We start from the raw sequence: 15,471 nt of genomic DNA on the forward strand, positions 1-15,471 counted from the left end.
TATCACTTTCAGATACCAGCTGTTGTCTTGTCAATTTGGCCCAGTAAGGCTAGACTCTCCTAGTCTACCTGGCCACATCCTAATCCCTGGCTCTCTTTGTAGTTCCCTTTGTAACTGTTTAAATGGTGATGGGAAAGAATCTGGGGTCTCTAATGTGGTAGGCAAATGCTCTATTCCAAGCCCAGCCCTTGTAAGTTACATCCTTTCATATTTCTTGGGTCTATAATACTACTTCTTGCTCTGCCCACTTTTAAAAGGTCTATCTTTTATTGTGTGTATGTGCTTGTCTGTGTGGGTGCAGGTATCTGAGGAGGCCAGAAGAGTGCATCAGCTCCTCTGCAGCTGCAGTTACGGGCTGTTGTGAGTTGCCTGATGAGAGTGCTGGGATCTGAACAATGGTCCTCTGGAAGCGAGCAGGGCACACTCTCCAGCCCACCCCCTTCCATTTTTAAAGAAAGGATATTATCAAGTTCCCTGTCTCATTTCCAGCTTAACAACAATTTGTTTACTAAAGTTGATAACCTATTTTATTCTGAAAAGTGAGTAAGTCTGCTCTGCCAACTTTAAAAGTTTTAAACAAGTGGTTATCACTAACCATGAGGTGTAGTATGTCGGCATTTGTTCTGTTCTCTGCTCTGTGCATCTATTATAACAGACCTGTCCTAGTGGCACTAGACATAAAATATCTTTCATCTTTTCATAGTCTTATCATCTGACTGGAATTGCCTCACTATAGTTTTATTGATATATAAATCATGACACTTCTGTAATTCTGCAATACTCTTTCTTTTTTTTTTTTTTTGAGATAGTCTCACTGTGTTTCCCTGACTGTTCTGGAAGTCACTATGTAGAACAGGCTGACCTCAGACTCAGAGATCTGCCTTCCTCTGCCCCCTAAGTGCTGATATTAAAGGCATGCACTCCTCCCAGCCCACGTTGCCTCTTGTGTAATAGTTTTCTAATTTTTTTTTCTCCTTAAATTTGGTTCACCCTCTGTCCTAAGTTGGAAAGAAAAAATGTACCCGTTAATATGGTCCTTAGTTTTCCAGACTTTTTAAATTTTGGCTTATAATTTAGATTCATTTACATTTACTTTGAAAAACCCTTATTTGGATCAGCTGCATATTTGGACCCACAATAGCCATTTTATAGTTAATTAATTAGGGCCCTTGTACCCTAAGGTTGCAAACAGATTGAGTATGGATGGGTTGCATGTTGTTCACTATTGAAAAAGGCTAATGGTAATTGTAGGTTTAACCTCTAATTAGTCTCCACATACAAAGCAAATAGTACATTATTATTTTTTTTTTTTGCACATCTAAAGACAAATAGTTGCTATTCAAAGGAAATATTCCTGCAAGTGGTGGCTATATATGTCATAGATTGCCAAAAATAAGAAAATTATTTAAAGTAACTGGTTTAGCCTTCTGATGTGGGTGCTGATAACTGAAGTAGGGTCCCCTGGAAGAGCAGCAGTTGTCTCTCCAGCCCCCTTTTCATTGTTAGAAACATTTTACTGTATGCCCTGCTTTTTTTTTTTTTTTTAACTTCCACAGTTAGGGGGTTGTGACTCATGTTTTAAGAACCTGGAAGGGTTGTGTGTGCACCATTCTTAAATTCTTTTTTAAAAAATATTTATCTATTTTATTTATATGTGTACACTGTAACTATCTTCAGACACCAGAAGAGTGCATCAAGTCCCATTACAGATGGTTGTGAGCCACCATGTGGTTGCTGGGAATTGAACTCAGGACCTCTGGAAGAGCAGTCAGTGCTCTTTACTACTGAGCCATCTCTCCAGCCCCCCCATTATTAAATTATTGCACATTCAAAACATTGCTCCCTGTAACCTTGATAGTTGATTGACTTGGAATAGAATCTTCAGCTTACACTTCAATTGAGTTAGAATTTACTCACTAATTTAAAAAATACAGTTCTAAAAATGTGACAGACACAATTCACAGCCATCACTGAATCCTGAAAAGGTTCAGGGATAAACTATTAACAGTTCTCTGACCAAATCTGGGCTGATTGCAGGTTTTATAACCTGCACGGTGACAAAGGCACACTTGTTCACTGTATTGCTCTTCCTGCCTCACTACAGTGCCCCGTTTGGTCAGCAAAGCCAGAAATGCACATCTCTTCCACTGAGAGTGCTGTGTCCCATTTGCAGCTCCCTCCGCTTTGAAGTGGAGTTTCCCTGGCAGCCTCAGTGGTTTACTGCCAGAGCTGTCAGGTGCAGGCTGAGCAGCTGCCTTCTGCTTGGGCCGGAGCGCTTGAGGTCAGGCTGCTTAGTGCGGCCACAGTTATTCCTTATTGCCTTGGATGGTCTTCAGGTGACTTTCTTAAAAACTGCTTCATCTTTATTTTGCTTTGAATGTTTCTCCAGAAATCTAATGTTACCTGCCTGAGGTTCTAATTATTTTCTTTTGTCTTTAAAATGGTTCACTTTCCCAGAAGATGTTTTAGAGTTGGTTAGTCCTGGACTTGCTTACTTTCTTGGGTGCTACAGATCAGTTTTGTGTCGTCCACTGAAGAGCTTTAGTTTCTGTTTTCTTTTTGGAAGTCAGCTTAGTCTTTCCATTTGTCTTGTTTATTTGTGGTGGGGGCTTCAGGCCACCCCAGGAGCTCTGGGTGATTGCAGGTTTGTAGCAGGTAATGATGGCAGTGCTTGAGGTAAGAACCAGGAGGGGAGGAGAGAGGGTCAGCTGCTGTTTCCATGGCTGCTTCTCTTCCTCAGTCTGATCACCTCTTCTCCCAGGAGCCACGCCCCTCCCTGTTGAGCAGTGCATTGGCTTGCTGCCCCCATTAAAGTGGTTTTTCCTTACCCAGCTTTACTACAGTAAATCCCACTTGGTGTAATTTGCCCACAGAAGTCATAGCATTCAAGGGATTTGCTGTTTGCAGAGATGTACAACCACTGCTGTGGTCACATGAACATATTCATTGTCTAGAAAGGTGTCTTGTCCCACCTTCGTAATCTCCTGCCATCTTCAACTTTAAGCAATTACTAGTCTACTTTTCTATATTTTATCTAAAAGTCATATAGTATATAGTAATTTATAACTAGCCTCTTTCACTCTGCAGTTTTTCAGTTTCATCCATTTTTATGAATAAATACTCCATCCTGTTTGGTGGCTAAGTGATATTCCATTGTATATATATAACACATTTTATATGCATTCATCCTCTGATGGCATTTGAACTGTTTCTTTTTGACTGACTGTTCTAAATAGTGCTGTGATCATTTGTGTGTATGTTTTGTTTTGTTTTGTTTTAAGAGAACAGGGTCTTACTCTGTTGTCCAGGATGGCCTCAGATTCCCAAGAGGACAGGTATTGCTACTGATGTTGGCTTTTCTTATGTTACTTTTTATTATAGCCATCTTAGTGAGCAAAAAATGGTATTTCATGGTGGTTAAAACCTGTGTTTTTCTGGTGACCAATGGTGGTTGGCGTATTTTTATGGAATATGGATCATGTGGTTCATGTATTCTGGAGAATGTCTAGTTAGATCTTTGCACATTTTAAAACTTGGGTCAACTTTTCTTTTCTTTTCTTTTTTTTTTTTTTAATACAATTCTTTCTTTTTTTTTTAAACAGGTTTATTTATTTTATGTATGTGAGTACACTGTAGCTGTCTTCACACACACCAGAAGAGGACATTGGATAGCATTACAGATGGTTGTGAGCCACCATGTGGTTGCTGGGAATTGAACTCAGGACCTCTGGAAGAGCAGTCAGTGCTCTTACCCACTGAGCCATCTCTCCAGCCCCGGGTCAACTTTTCTTATTTTCAACTTTCATTTAGATTTGAATTAAAAAAGAAGACTAACCATGAGCATTTCTACCTGGCCCCCTTGTTCCTAGAATAACGGCTCTGAGACTTGATGAATAAATGCCTAGGCCATTAGCGTGGCTCGCTCCCACTTGCCAGGAACTCAGTTTATCCTATTTAAACTAGTCTAAGCCGGACATAAGGCAAGTTACATTTCCTCATTGTCATGTGTCCATCTTGCTTAGAGTCCGGGGTGAAATCCCCCACCTCTGACTCTCCCCCAGAGTTCCAGTCTCTCTACTGGAACTCCCACATATGACTTCTTGTCTTTTCCTAATAGGCTGTCAGCATTTTATTGAGAGGTAATACTTCCACACAGTACACAAGAGATTCGCTCTACAAATATATTATGAGGAAGAGGAGTTATGTGCATATGAATATAGGTGCCTGAGGAGGGCAGAGGCTTTGAATCCCACTGCAGCTGGGGTACAGATGGTGTAAGGCCTCTGATGCAGGTGCTGAGAATCAAACTTGGGCCTGCTGTAATAATAGCATTTACTCTTAACCATTGCAGCCCTCTTTCCAGTCCCTGGGTCATCTGTTTGAAAACTTCCTGGGTTTTATTTTTGGAAGAGTTATAGACTGAACCCAGAGCCCTGAGGCATGCTAGACAGGTCCTCTACTACTGAGTCCCAGCCCTAGTGACTGTTTTTTGTACTTAGTCCTAAGAGTTCTTTGAGGGTCTCATGTTACCCTGCTGGCTCAAGTTCACTGCACTGCAGAGGATGACTTTGCATTTGTTATCCTCCTGCCTCTACCTCCCAAATGCTAAGTTATGAGACATGCTATCACACCTCGCTAACTCTGCAGATAAAGGATTTATAAATACATTCTCCCACCAAATCATTGGTCTTTTCCATCATAATTGATTAGGGAAGCACAATTTATTTTATTGTTGTTTTAGTTTTGATGCTTTTGTTTTGATATTTAAGAATCTATTGTCAGCCTGGAGAGATGACTCAGCAGTTAAGAGCACTGACTGCTCTTCTGAAGGTCCTGAGTTCAAATCCCAGCAACCACATGGTGGTTCACAACCATCCATAATGAGATCAGATGCCCTCTTCTGGTGTGTCTGAAGACAGATGCAGTGTACTTACATAAAATAATAAATAAAAATCTTTGGACCGGAGGGAACAGGACTGGAGCAAATGATGCCGGAGAGAGCAGACCAATGGTGGTTGGCATATTTTTATGGAATATGGATCATGTGGATCATGTATTATGTATTGCGGAGAATGTCTAGTTAGATCTTTGCACATTTTAAAACTTGGATCATCTTTTCTTCTCTCTCTCTCTCTCTCTCTCTCTCTCTCTCTCTCTCTCTCTCTCTCTTTTGGTTTTTGGTTTTTTGGATTTGTTGTTTTCGAGACAGGGTTTCTCTGTATAGCCCTGGCTGCCCTGGAACTCACTCTGTAGACCAGACTGGCCTTGAACTCAGAAATCCACTTGCCTGTGCCTCCCAGAGTGCTGGGATTACAGGCATGCACTACCTCCGCCCAGCTATCTTTTCTTATTTTCAATTTTCATTTAGATTTAACTGAACTGAGTCTAGTTCCCAGCAACCGCATGAAGGCTCACAGCCATCTGTATAGCTACAATGTACTCATATACATAAAACAAACAAATAAATCTTAAAAAAAAAAGAATCTATAGTCAAATCAAAAGTTTTGAATACTTACCCATTATTTTCTTTTATAGTCTTTAGATGTATGTGTTTTGAGTAGTTTACCTGCATATATGTGCACCATGTGCCTGCCTGCTGCTTACAGAGGGTAGATGAGGACATCAGAGTCCCATGGAACCCAGCCACGTAAGTGAGTGCTGGGAATAGAACTGTTTTCCTGCAACAGCCTCAGGGCTGTTAACCCCTGAGCCATCTCTAGCCCTTATCATCTTTTCTTCAATGAAGGTTACCATATGGCTTTTATATTTAGGCATGGAATTTTGTTTTGTTTTGTTGGTTTTTGAAACAGGGTTTTTCTTTGTAGCCCTGGCTTTAACTTGCTCTGTATACAGACTGGGCTGATTTCAAACTCACAGATTCACTTGACTCTATTTTTAGATTTTAAAGCTCTGCCTTTTATTAATTTTTATATATATCACAAGGGAAGGTCAAAGCTAAGCCCTTGGCTGTGGCTTTCTAGTTGTCTCAGCATCATTTATTAAGAGTTTTCTTTTATTGTTGAATGGTCTTGGCACCCTTGGCCCAATGACTTATAAGACATTTCTTGAAGCCAGTATTGTGTTCTCCCAACCCCTGGACATGTGTTGACTATTATATGAGATGGGGAGAGGCGGGAGGGGAGCAATCCGCATGGCCTTAACAGGGTGCGGAGGTCAGCTGAGCGAGATAGGAAGGCCGTTTGGTTCAACACAGTAGCTGGTGGCAGTTCAAAGTTATGTAGCGGGACTCCAAGTTGTTTATTGTAGGCATATTTAATCACAGCACAATTGGGTGGAAAAGATTCTGGTGGTAATTAATTCAATCCTGGTGTACAACAAAACACACATAAATCTCCTTGAGGAACAAAGTAAGTGAAATACAAGTCAGACATGAATGCATCAAAACTCTGCATAGTCTATAAAGATAGACTCTATTGACTGAGAAAAGCAAGAGTCCTGGGGGGGGGGGGGGGGCTTCAGGTATCAGGAAAGGCTCTGACCAAGCAGACAGCACAGAGGTCAGAGGGTAGAAAGCTCATCTACTTCAGCCATCTGGGTGGATAACAGATATATTACTTAGTCCCTTGAAGAATGGCTGTGTGTGCCTAACATTCCAGGTCCCTTACCTAGTGCTTGCCTGTGAGCAGCAGACCTCTGCCTCCTACAGCCCTTAGCACTGCACTTCCTCTCAGGAGGAGGATTTTATCAGTGTGCCTTGCTTCCTCTTTCTATGATATGTTCCTTCTGGTAGAGTGGTGCTGTAGGCCATGTTTGTTTTGTGTCTGCCCCTTCTTGGTCTCAGGTTTAGGGGCTTATTTTGTTGTCATTTTTGAGCAGCTGTATGGCCACCATTATTAACTTTCTGAAAATGAAAGTTCCATAATTGATGAATAAATGACATAAGTTTGCGTAAATATTTAAGCTCCTTATGTTGCTTTTACTGAAGTCTCATTTTGAAATAGCCATTTATAATGTAGTCAGATAAAGCACAGTACTTCTTGGTTTAAACATTGTATCTATTCCGAACTTGCTGGCATTTCTGTAGCTGCAGTGTTCAGGGTGTTGAATGAAAATGGTTTAAGTCTTCCCTGCACTTATATAGTGAGACCCTGCCTTTAAAAGAGCAAAACAAAAACAGTAAGAAAACTATTTCTCTCTAGAAGTGCTGAAGTCAAGACCATTCACTCTTCCTGCTTGTGGTTCTGTAACTAGGCTATTTTGTTTGTCCTTTTGTGGGAGTTTGTCATGCTCCATAGCCAATGAACACAGCTAAGAGAGAACTAAGAGCATTATTGAGTAACTGTAAACATGGTTTTATGAGAGTTATTGAAGATTTTTTGTTTTGTTTTGAATAGATAAGAGACTGAACTAGCTCTGTAGACCAGGCTGGCCTTGTCTTTGCCTCCTAAGCACTGGGATTAAAAGCATGTTCTCCATATCAACTGAAATTCTAACTGCAGTATTAAATAACTAGTTGCTGGGGGAGAGGAAATGTACATGTTGTTGACCTGTATTTTCCTTCTTGAAAGACTGGGCTCTTTTAGACTCTGTTACACTGTGTCAGCTGTGCCTTTAGCTGGCCTCTGCATCTGTGCCTAGGTCCTGTCGGTTTTCCTTTTTTGCTGCAGGGTTTACTATGTAGCATTGTCTAGCTTGGGACTTATTATGCAGACCAGGCTGGCCTTGAATCCCTGTGAAGGGCTCTGCCTGCTTCCCTAGGCTGGGATTTACTGGCTTGAGGCACCCACCCTCTCCTCATTCTGAAGGCTCTGCTTTGTGACTTGCACTGACTTTTATTTGTCTTCTCTGTGTGTTCTTTCCTGTCTACTCCAGTTACCATCTGTGTGGATGGAGGCATAGATTTCTAACTCAGGACTCCCTCCTAAACCTCAGTGTCCTGAGCCTCGACCTCTGGATACTCCTGCTGTGTGACCCACAGCTCCCCATTCCTCTTTATTCCTCTCTGGGCTTTCTCAGCTCATGGCACGATTGTCACGTGTTAGTCCACCTGTGCCCCAGTTCAGTCACTCAGTCAGCTCAGTATCCATTACACATTACATGTTACTGAAGCCCTTTCCATTTGCTCCATCCTGACCACTGTCAGTAAGGCAAGGGCCATTGCCTGGATCATGGCAGCCTCTTCTTCATTCTGACCTCTGCAGTGCAGCCAGAGGGATTCTGAAGTGCAGCTGATGTCACCGCTGCTTAAAATACCTGTCTCATTCATTTCAGAGAATGGAATCATCAAGACAGATAAAGTCTTTGAGGTGATGCTGGCTACGGACCGCTCCCACTATGCAAAATCCAACCCGTACATGGACTCTCCACAGTCAATAGGTAAGCTTTGTATGTCTAAAACGAGCAGGGTACATATAGGATTATAACCCCGTTAGTGGAAATGTTGTTGCCTAGTTTTATATCCCAACCCACCCTTTGTAGCAAAATGCATCTTTTTCTGTCTTTAAAAATATATTATGTGAATTAGGAAGTTTGGGAATATTATAAGGAAAAACAAAAGTTTAATGAAAGACTTGTAGCTGAGTGCTGCTTATTGAGGATCCTTAATTTTTAAATTGCATATTTGCATTGATTTTTAAGATCAGTATTTAAAGGGAATGAGTAACTAAGTCATGTATGGTGCTGCTTCTCTGGCCCCACGGATGCTGTGCCTTTCGTTTGTCTTTAGAAAGTTCCACATTTAATTCCTTGTCCTGAAGCAGGTTTTGCTGAGCTGCTGCTGAGCCTTGGCAGTGGGCGCCTTTGAGGCTTAGAAGTGCCTCAGGATTCTGTCGGCCAGCTGCCATGTCTTGTTTTGAAGCACTGTGACAGTCAGAAGAAGATCCTGGGGGGCTTCTGAACCCCGAAGGCACCTGCCACCACCGCTCAGTGAAGCTGCTTCAGAGGCAGAACAGGTAAATAAATCGTGAGGGTGTGACATCAACATCGGAAGGAAGAGAAACACGGGCTAAGACCCAGCACAAGGCAGTGACTCACCACTGGACGGCAGAGGAGGGGCACACGGAAGGGCTTTACTAGTCTCCTAGCTGCTGTCCGCCTGTTAAAGTGTTGTCCTAAATGCGAAACTAAGTCTGCTAAGACTTTGCATACTTATTTTACTTAGGAAAGTTTTTCCTTTTATAAATATGAAGAAAATTCTTTCTGGTATAAGCCTGTACTTCCAGCTACTTGAGAGGCTAAGGCAGAATGATTCTGAGTTCAGGCCCTGCCTGGGCTCATATGAGACCCACTCAAAAAGAAAGAAATGAAGAAAGGTCCAAAGCACCCACGCTGGCATGACCCTTGTAAACTGAGCACTTGGGCGGGGAAGGCAGGGGGATCAGGAGCCCATGGCCTGCCCTGGCTGTACTTTGTCTTTAGGAAATGCAAGACTAGCCTCTATTGTATGAGGCCTTGTCTCAAACAAGTGGTTTATAGATCTGTAGGTCTAGACAAGATATAAACAAGTGGCAATGCACTCAAAGCAGTGGTGTGGACCTTTAGCAACAATACAGAGGGCATCTTAGAAGGAGAGGAGTTTACTAGATGAACACATTAGCCTTTGGGGTGATTGTATTTTCTAACTTCTACCTATGTCAAATTTTTAATAGATTTTGCTTAAAGATCATAAAAACTGAAAAAGAATTGTGAAAAATAACCTGTGGCTGTTAGGAAAGGAGCTGCGTATATTATATGTTATGTTCTTGTAGCAGAGTGTGTCAGTATTCTCTTTCTGTTTTGCAGGTTTCCAGGCAACAATCAGTGCCCCTCACATGGTGAGTTAACTTTGTTCATTTGTTCACAAACAGGGCACATTTCACTCAAGTCATAAACATCTTTTTCTTTTCGTTTTTGAAACAGTGTCTCACTGTGTAGATCAGGCTGGTCTCAAACTCAGAGAGGTACATGCCTCTGCCTCTTGCCTCCCAAGTACTGGGATTAAAAGTATGTACTGTTATGCCTAGCCAAACATCTTATTTATATTTGGTATTTAGAAGAACCCTTCTTGTAATAAGCTGCCATTATTAAAGACTTCAGTGTCTGTTACTAGTAGCTGTAACATAAAAATTGAGCATAGCAAAAAGAAGAGAGTATTTTACATAATACGGTGCCTTTGTGCTAACTGACTCTTACTGGGATGACATGAACAAATGTCTGTTCACTGCAGTCAGACCCCAGCAGCAGACCAGAGACAGTTCAACCTGTCAATTTGGTAAGCTAGTAAGCTTATTGGGGTTACTTAGATGAGCGTGGTGACTCAAAGGCCACCGTGTCACTGCAAAGGACACCCTAGCTGTAATGCACAAATAGGCTGTAATGCAGAAAGCTACATCGAGGAGCCCTGAGATCTTTGGGCAATTCTATCAGACTCTTCACCCAAAATTGTTCACACTTCATATAACCTTGAAGAGAGGCAAGCAGTCTGTTACCTTTTCTGAGCTTCCAGAGTCTTGGGAGCCTTCCTTTCCCCGCCAGTGTTTCAACTTAGTGGAAATAGCTACAACCTCACGCTGTCAGGATCCAGAGCTTTCATAGCTTATTTGGAAAAGTCTTCAGGGATAGTGATGCATAGCAAGTGGAAAGATATGCGACTTTGAAAAGACCTGTTTTACACGATCCTGGTTTCTCTGAGCAGCCTTTGTTGGCTGTCCTCAAACTCACTCTTTGGTCCACGTTGGCCTCTTTCTTACTCATAGAGATCTGGCTGCCTCTGCCTTCCAAGTCCTGGCACTAAAGGAGAACACTAACTGAGTAGATATTCCCAACTATACCGCTGCACTGCAGCCACACGCTCTAGTCACCTGCAGTTTGTTGTGCTCCGTGTGTCCTCAGGGTGGACTCCCTGGTGACCCTCCCTCACGCCGGACCTCATGGCACCTTTTTCTTGTCCCACCTGCCTTGTGGCCCTTCTTCTGGACCTTACCTGCCTCATGGTGAACTCTTTCTACCCGGCTCTTTTAAGTCCAGCTTTTCTATCCCCTCTGACCACTCGTTGGCTGTTCAGCCTTTTATTAACCAATCAGAGGTAATTAGGGAGGGTTCTTTACATCACATTGATTCTACTAGATCTCAGGGAACAGAAATCAGCATCTGAGTACACAGAGCGCAAGGCCAACCCCTAACATGTGGGCACTGGTACAGAGCCCAAGCCTCCTACAAGAGCATCAAGTACGTTTAATCTTTGAGCCATCGCTTTAGCTCCTTAGTTATTTTTCCATTGTTGTGATAAAACATCACAATCTAGGCTCTATATTTTTAAAAAAAGCATTTAATTTGGGGTTCATGGTTTCGGAGGGTTAGGGGGTTTGAACCTGTGATTCAGGATGGTGAGCTTAACAACATACAGACATGGTGCTGGAGTAGTCTGAGAGCTTACGTATGATCCACAGGAGTGAGTGAGGAGGGAGGGAGAAGAGAGAGAAAGAGGACTTAACTGGGCTACCTGGGAATGGCCTGGGCTGCTGCAACTTCAAGCCTGCCTAATGACACACCTCCATCACGCCCCCCCCCCCCCCAATTTTTCCAAAACATCTCCACCAGCTGAGTCCCAAACATGCAAATGTAGGAGCCTCCCGGGGCCATTCTCCTTCAGACCACCACAGTACTAGAGACATAAAAGTGAGGTTTGATCCATTTGCTTTTGCTTTTAAGAATTTAACATAAGCCTGGTGGTGGTGGTTCATACCTTTAATCTCAGCTTTTTGGAAGTAGAGGCAGGTGGATCTTTGGTAAGTTGAGGCTAGCCTGGTCTAAGGAATGAGTTCAGGGCCAGCCAAGGAAACCTTGTTTCAAAGGGATTTAACATACAGGTAATTCTTTTTAAGTTTTGTTTGTTTGTTTTTTTGATACAGGGTCTCAACGTGTAGCCTTTGCTAGGTTGGAACTCACTATGTAAACCGAGTTGGCATCTGCCTCCTGAGTAACACCACACTCAGTACTTTTTACAACTTTTATGAAGTGTTATTAGCTTACAATTATATTTGGTAACATTATTTGTTTTTATTATAGAAGATTACAGCTAACTTAAATCTCTTCAATATTGGTATTTGTTATCATTCATTTATTTATATATGCCTGAATATAGTCTAAGCTATAAAAAAAGAACACATGGCTCTTTAAGTATCTAATTTCCCTTTAAAATGTAATTGAAACAGTATTTGCTTGTACATAACAAAGTGAATATTTTTGCAGAAAAGTTAGAAGAAACTGGAAACATTGGATGCCTTTGGGGAATAGAACTGGACAGCTGGGAAGGCGGGGGTTGAGGGTTTTCCACTGAGAACCCCCTTTTTAATCTTGTGACTTTGAATTTTAATTTATATAGCTGTTACCTAAAATCACAGGAGCACTCTAAATGTAGGAGTTCTAGTGGAATAAAATGAACTCTGATAGGATTACTCTGTTGTGGTGTGTTCCCATTGTCGGCATAGTTGGTACGAGTAGACTTCGGTAGAGAGTTACCAGCTGTGTTTATATGAGGTGGTATATAGACTTCAAGAAGAAATTAATGCTAATGTTCTTTCATCAGCATGCATATGCACTAGAACTTCTGTTTGACCAGTTGCATGAAGGTGCTAAAGCCCTTGACGTAGGATCTGGAAGTGGAATCCTCACTGCGTGTTTTGCACGGATGGTAAGAACTTTATTCTCCCTTGTGATCGCAATAGAAATGTACTGTGTGATTTACCTATGGTTTCTTCTTACTGGTGGTTTTAATTTCTTTGTTTTTTTTCTTATGTTCTGCTAAGATGGTAATCTTATATGTATCATTTTGGATTATTGTTGCAAATGACAAAACCCAAGCTCTAGAGCTCAAAGAGAACTCATTTAGCTCATCTAGTGGTAGAGCCTAAGGGTCGCCCTCGCTTCCTATCGTGGCTGGATTTAGAGGGCCAGGCTTTATTTTATTTTATTTTATTTTATTTTATTTTATTTTATTTTATTTTATTTTATTTTATTTATTTTGGGTTTTTGAGACAGGAACTCTCTAACTCTTGCTATCCTCAAACTCACCTTGTAGACCAGGCTGGCCTCAAATTTACAAAGAGCCACGTGTCTCTGCCTCCTGAGTGCCGGGTTTAAAGGCATATGTCACCATGCCTGGCTGATTGGTTTCTCTCTGGGTGTTTATTTGCCCTTAAACTTTTCTACATGTGCATTATGATTAGACAGCCTCTGCCCTGTGCTTCTAGTACGGTAGTCCAGTTATTCAAACTACATTTTGGTAAGTTCTCATTTAGCAGAAACAAACAGAACAGGCCTGGTTTTGAGGCCATCTTGCCATCTGGTGAGAATAGAGGCGTAACTTTCCCCTTAGGAGAGGAGCCGGCAGAAGCCCTGCTTACTGTATTCCAGGGGCTTGTTTAGTGACACTGTCCAGAGTGTAACCTGGGACCACTAAGGCACAGGGAGTGAAGGTTCATCTGTGCTCAGAGTCTGACCAGGTTGTTTTGAGAAAGCCTGTGTCCAGAGACCACAGTGGGAGGCCCTGGTCTCCTGAGATGTATGCGTCTGTCTTAGATTAAAATTTTACATGAATGTGCAGTAGCTTCTACAGTATAACTCTGCAGAGATGGGAATTTTGTCTAGTTTTTTTCCCTTGTTGGTTAAATATCTAAGATTGATGCCTGGCACAGTGGGGGTATCACAGAAGTCTTTTCAGACATTTTGCTTGTTTTGTAGACTTAAAGTTCTCAGAGCTGGGTATCAGGAATTCTTTATAACAAGATGCAAATAGCATTGAACTAATGAGTAGTTCTCTAGGACTACTATGATACTGGTTTTAAAGGAATATTCATTTTTAAAATCTCATTAGGGGGTTGACGAGATGACTCAGCAGGTAGACACGTGCTGCTAGTCCTGACAATCTAAGTTTAATTCTGGAGCCTACATGGTGGAAGGAGCGAGGAGCCTCCCTGCATAAGCCTCTCCACATGTGCTGGGCACACGCCCCACATGTGCTGGGCACACGCCCCACATGTGCTGGGCACACGCCCCACATGTGCTGGGCACACGCCCCACATGTGCTGGGCACACGCCCCTACATGCTAATTAAGTAAATAAATGCAGTTTTAAAAAGGTTCCCGACACATCTTTTCAAAATGATGGTGTTTACCAAGCTTGTCAGTGTTCTTTTGTTTCTCAGATCTTCTATGTGGTATTGACCCTGTTTCTTCGTACTTTGTACTTGAGAATTGTGATTTAGAGAATGAGGGGTTTTATGCCTAATGTCAGGCAACTAACTGTGAGTGATGAAATTCAGACAGGATCCAGGAGTTTGTCCAGAGCTTTGATTCTGTTAACAAGTTTGTAATTAGCACTGACAATATATATTCATGTGTTTTCTTTTTTGAGACAGTCTTACTGTACAGCCCTGGCTGCCCTGGAACTTGTTATGTAGATTGGGCTGGCTTGTAATTCAGAGATTCACCTCTCTCGGCCTCTTGAGTGCTGGGATTAAGGGCATGTACCATCACGCCTGTCTTTTTTAATGTGTTTTCATATTTTTCACTAGTAGCAATAGCATTGGGTATAGGAATTTCATGTCACCATTTTTTTTTGTTTGTTTTTGATTTCAAACAACCAAGGCTTGTCTCAAATTTACTCTGTACTCAGACTGGCCATCCTGCCTCATCTTCCCAAATTATGGGATGATAGGTGAGTGCTATAGAATCTGGCTTCTTAAAAATTTTTATGTAATATTTGATTTTTCTAAAATTTATTTTATTTTTTGGAGACAAGGTCTAAATGTAGCTTTGGCTGGCCTCGAACTTGTTATGTAAACTTAACTAACCTCAAATTCATAGAAATCTATCTGCTAATAAAAGTAATCATATACCACTATGCCTAGCTCAACAGTTTAGTAGTTTTTAAATTACCTTTGTTTTAGTTAGGGTTTTATTGAAGAGACACCATGACCATAGCAACTTTTGTGAAGGAAAACATTTAATTGGTGCTGGCTTACAGTTTCAAAGGTTAAAGTCCATTATCATGATAGGAAACATGGCGGCATGAAGGCAGACATGGTGGAGGAGCTGAGAATTGTACATCTCGATCCTAAGGCAGCCAGGAGATTATTTTCCACACTGGGCAGAGCTTGAGAATAGGACTTCAGTATCCACCCCCCCCCCCCACAGGGACAAACTTCCTCCAACAAAGCCACACCCACTCCATTAAGACCACACCTCCTAATAGTGCCACTTGCCATGGGCCAAGTATTTTTATTATTTTTATTTTTTATTTTTTTATTTTTTTGGTTTTTTCGAGACAGGGTTTCTCTGCGCATGCCTGTAATCCCAGCACTCTGGGAGGCAGAGGCAGGCAGATTTCTGAGTTTGAGGCCAGCCTGGTCTATAGAGTAAGTTCCAGGACAGCCAGGGCTACACAGAGAAACCCTGTCTCGAAAAAACCAAGTCCAAAAAAAAAATAAATAAAAAAAATAAAAATGTAAAAAAGACAATTTTCTTAGTATTA

At 41.7% G+C, this 15,471-nt stretch overlaps 1 protein-coding gene across 4 annotated transcripts in view; it reads left to right on the plus strand.

Moving 5' to 3' along the window:
• Positions 1-15,471, plus strand: part of Pcmt1 (protein-L-isoaspartate (D-aspartate) O-methyltransferase) — a 51,701-nt gene that overhangs the window by 25,157 nt on the left and 11,073 nt on the right. For all 4 annotated transcript variants that reach the window (XM_052169962.1, XM_052169961.1, XM_052169964.1 and 1 more), the window contains exons 2-4: positions 8,233-8,337; positions 9,742-9,773; positions 12,527-12,631. In XM_052169962.1, coding sequence (XP_052025922.1) covers positions 8,271-8,337; positions 9,742-9,773; positions 12,527-12,631 — 204 coding nt within the window. In that variant the 5' untranslated portion in view covers positions 8,233-8,270. The remainder of the gene's footprint in view (positions 1-8,232; positions 8,338-9,741; positions 9,774-12,526; positions 12,632-15,471) is intronic.

This window comes from Apodemus sylvaticus, chromosome 23, assembly GCF_947179515.1.
Source record: "Apodemus sylvaticus chromosome 23, mApoSyl1.1, whole genome shotgun sequence".
Lineage (NCBI taxonomy): Eukaryota > Metazoa > Chordata > Mammalia > Rodentia > Muridae > Apodemus > Apodemus sylvaticus.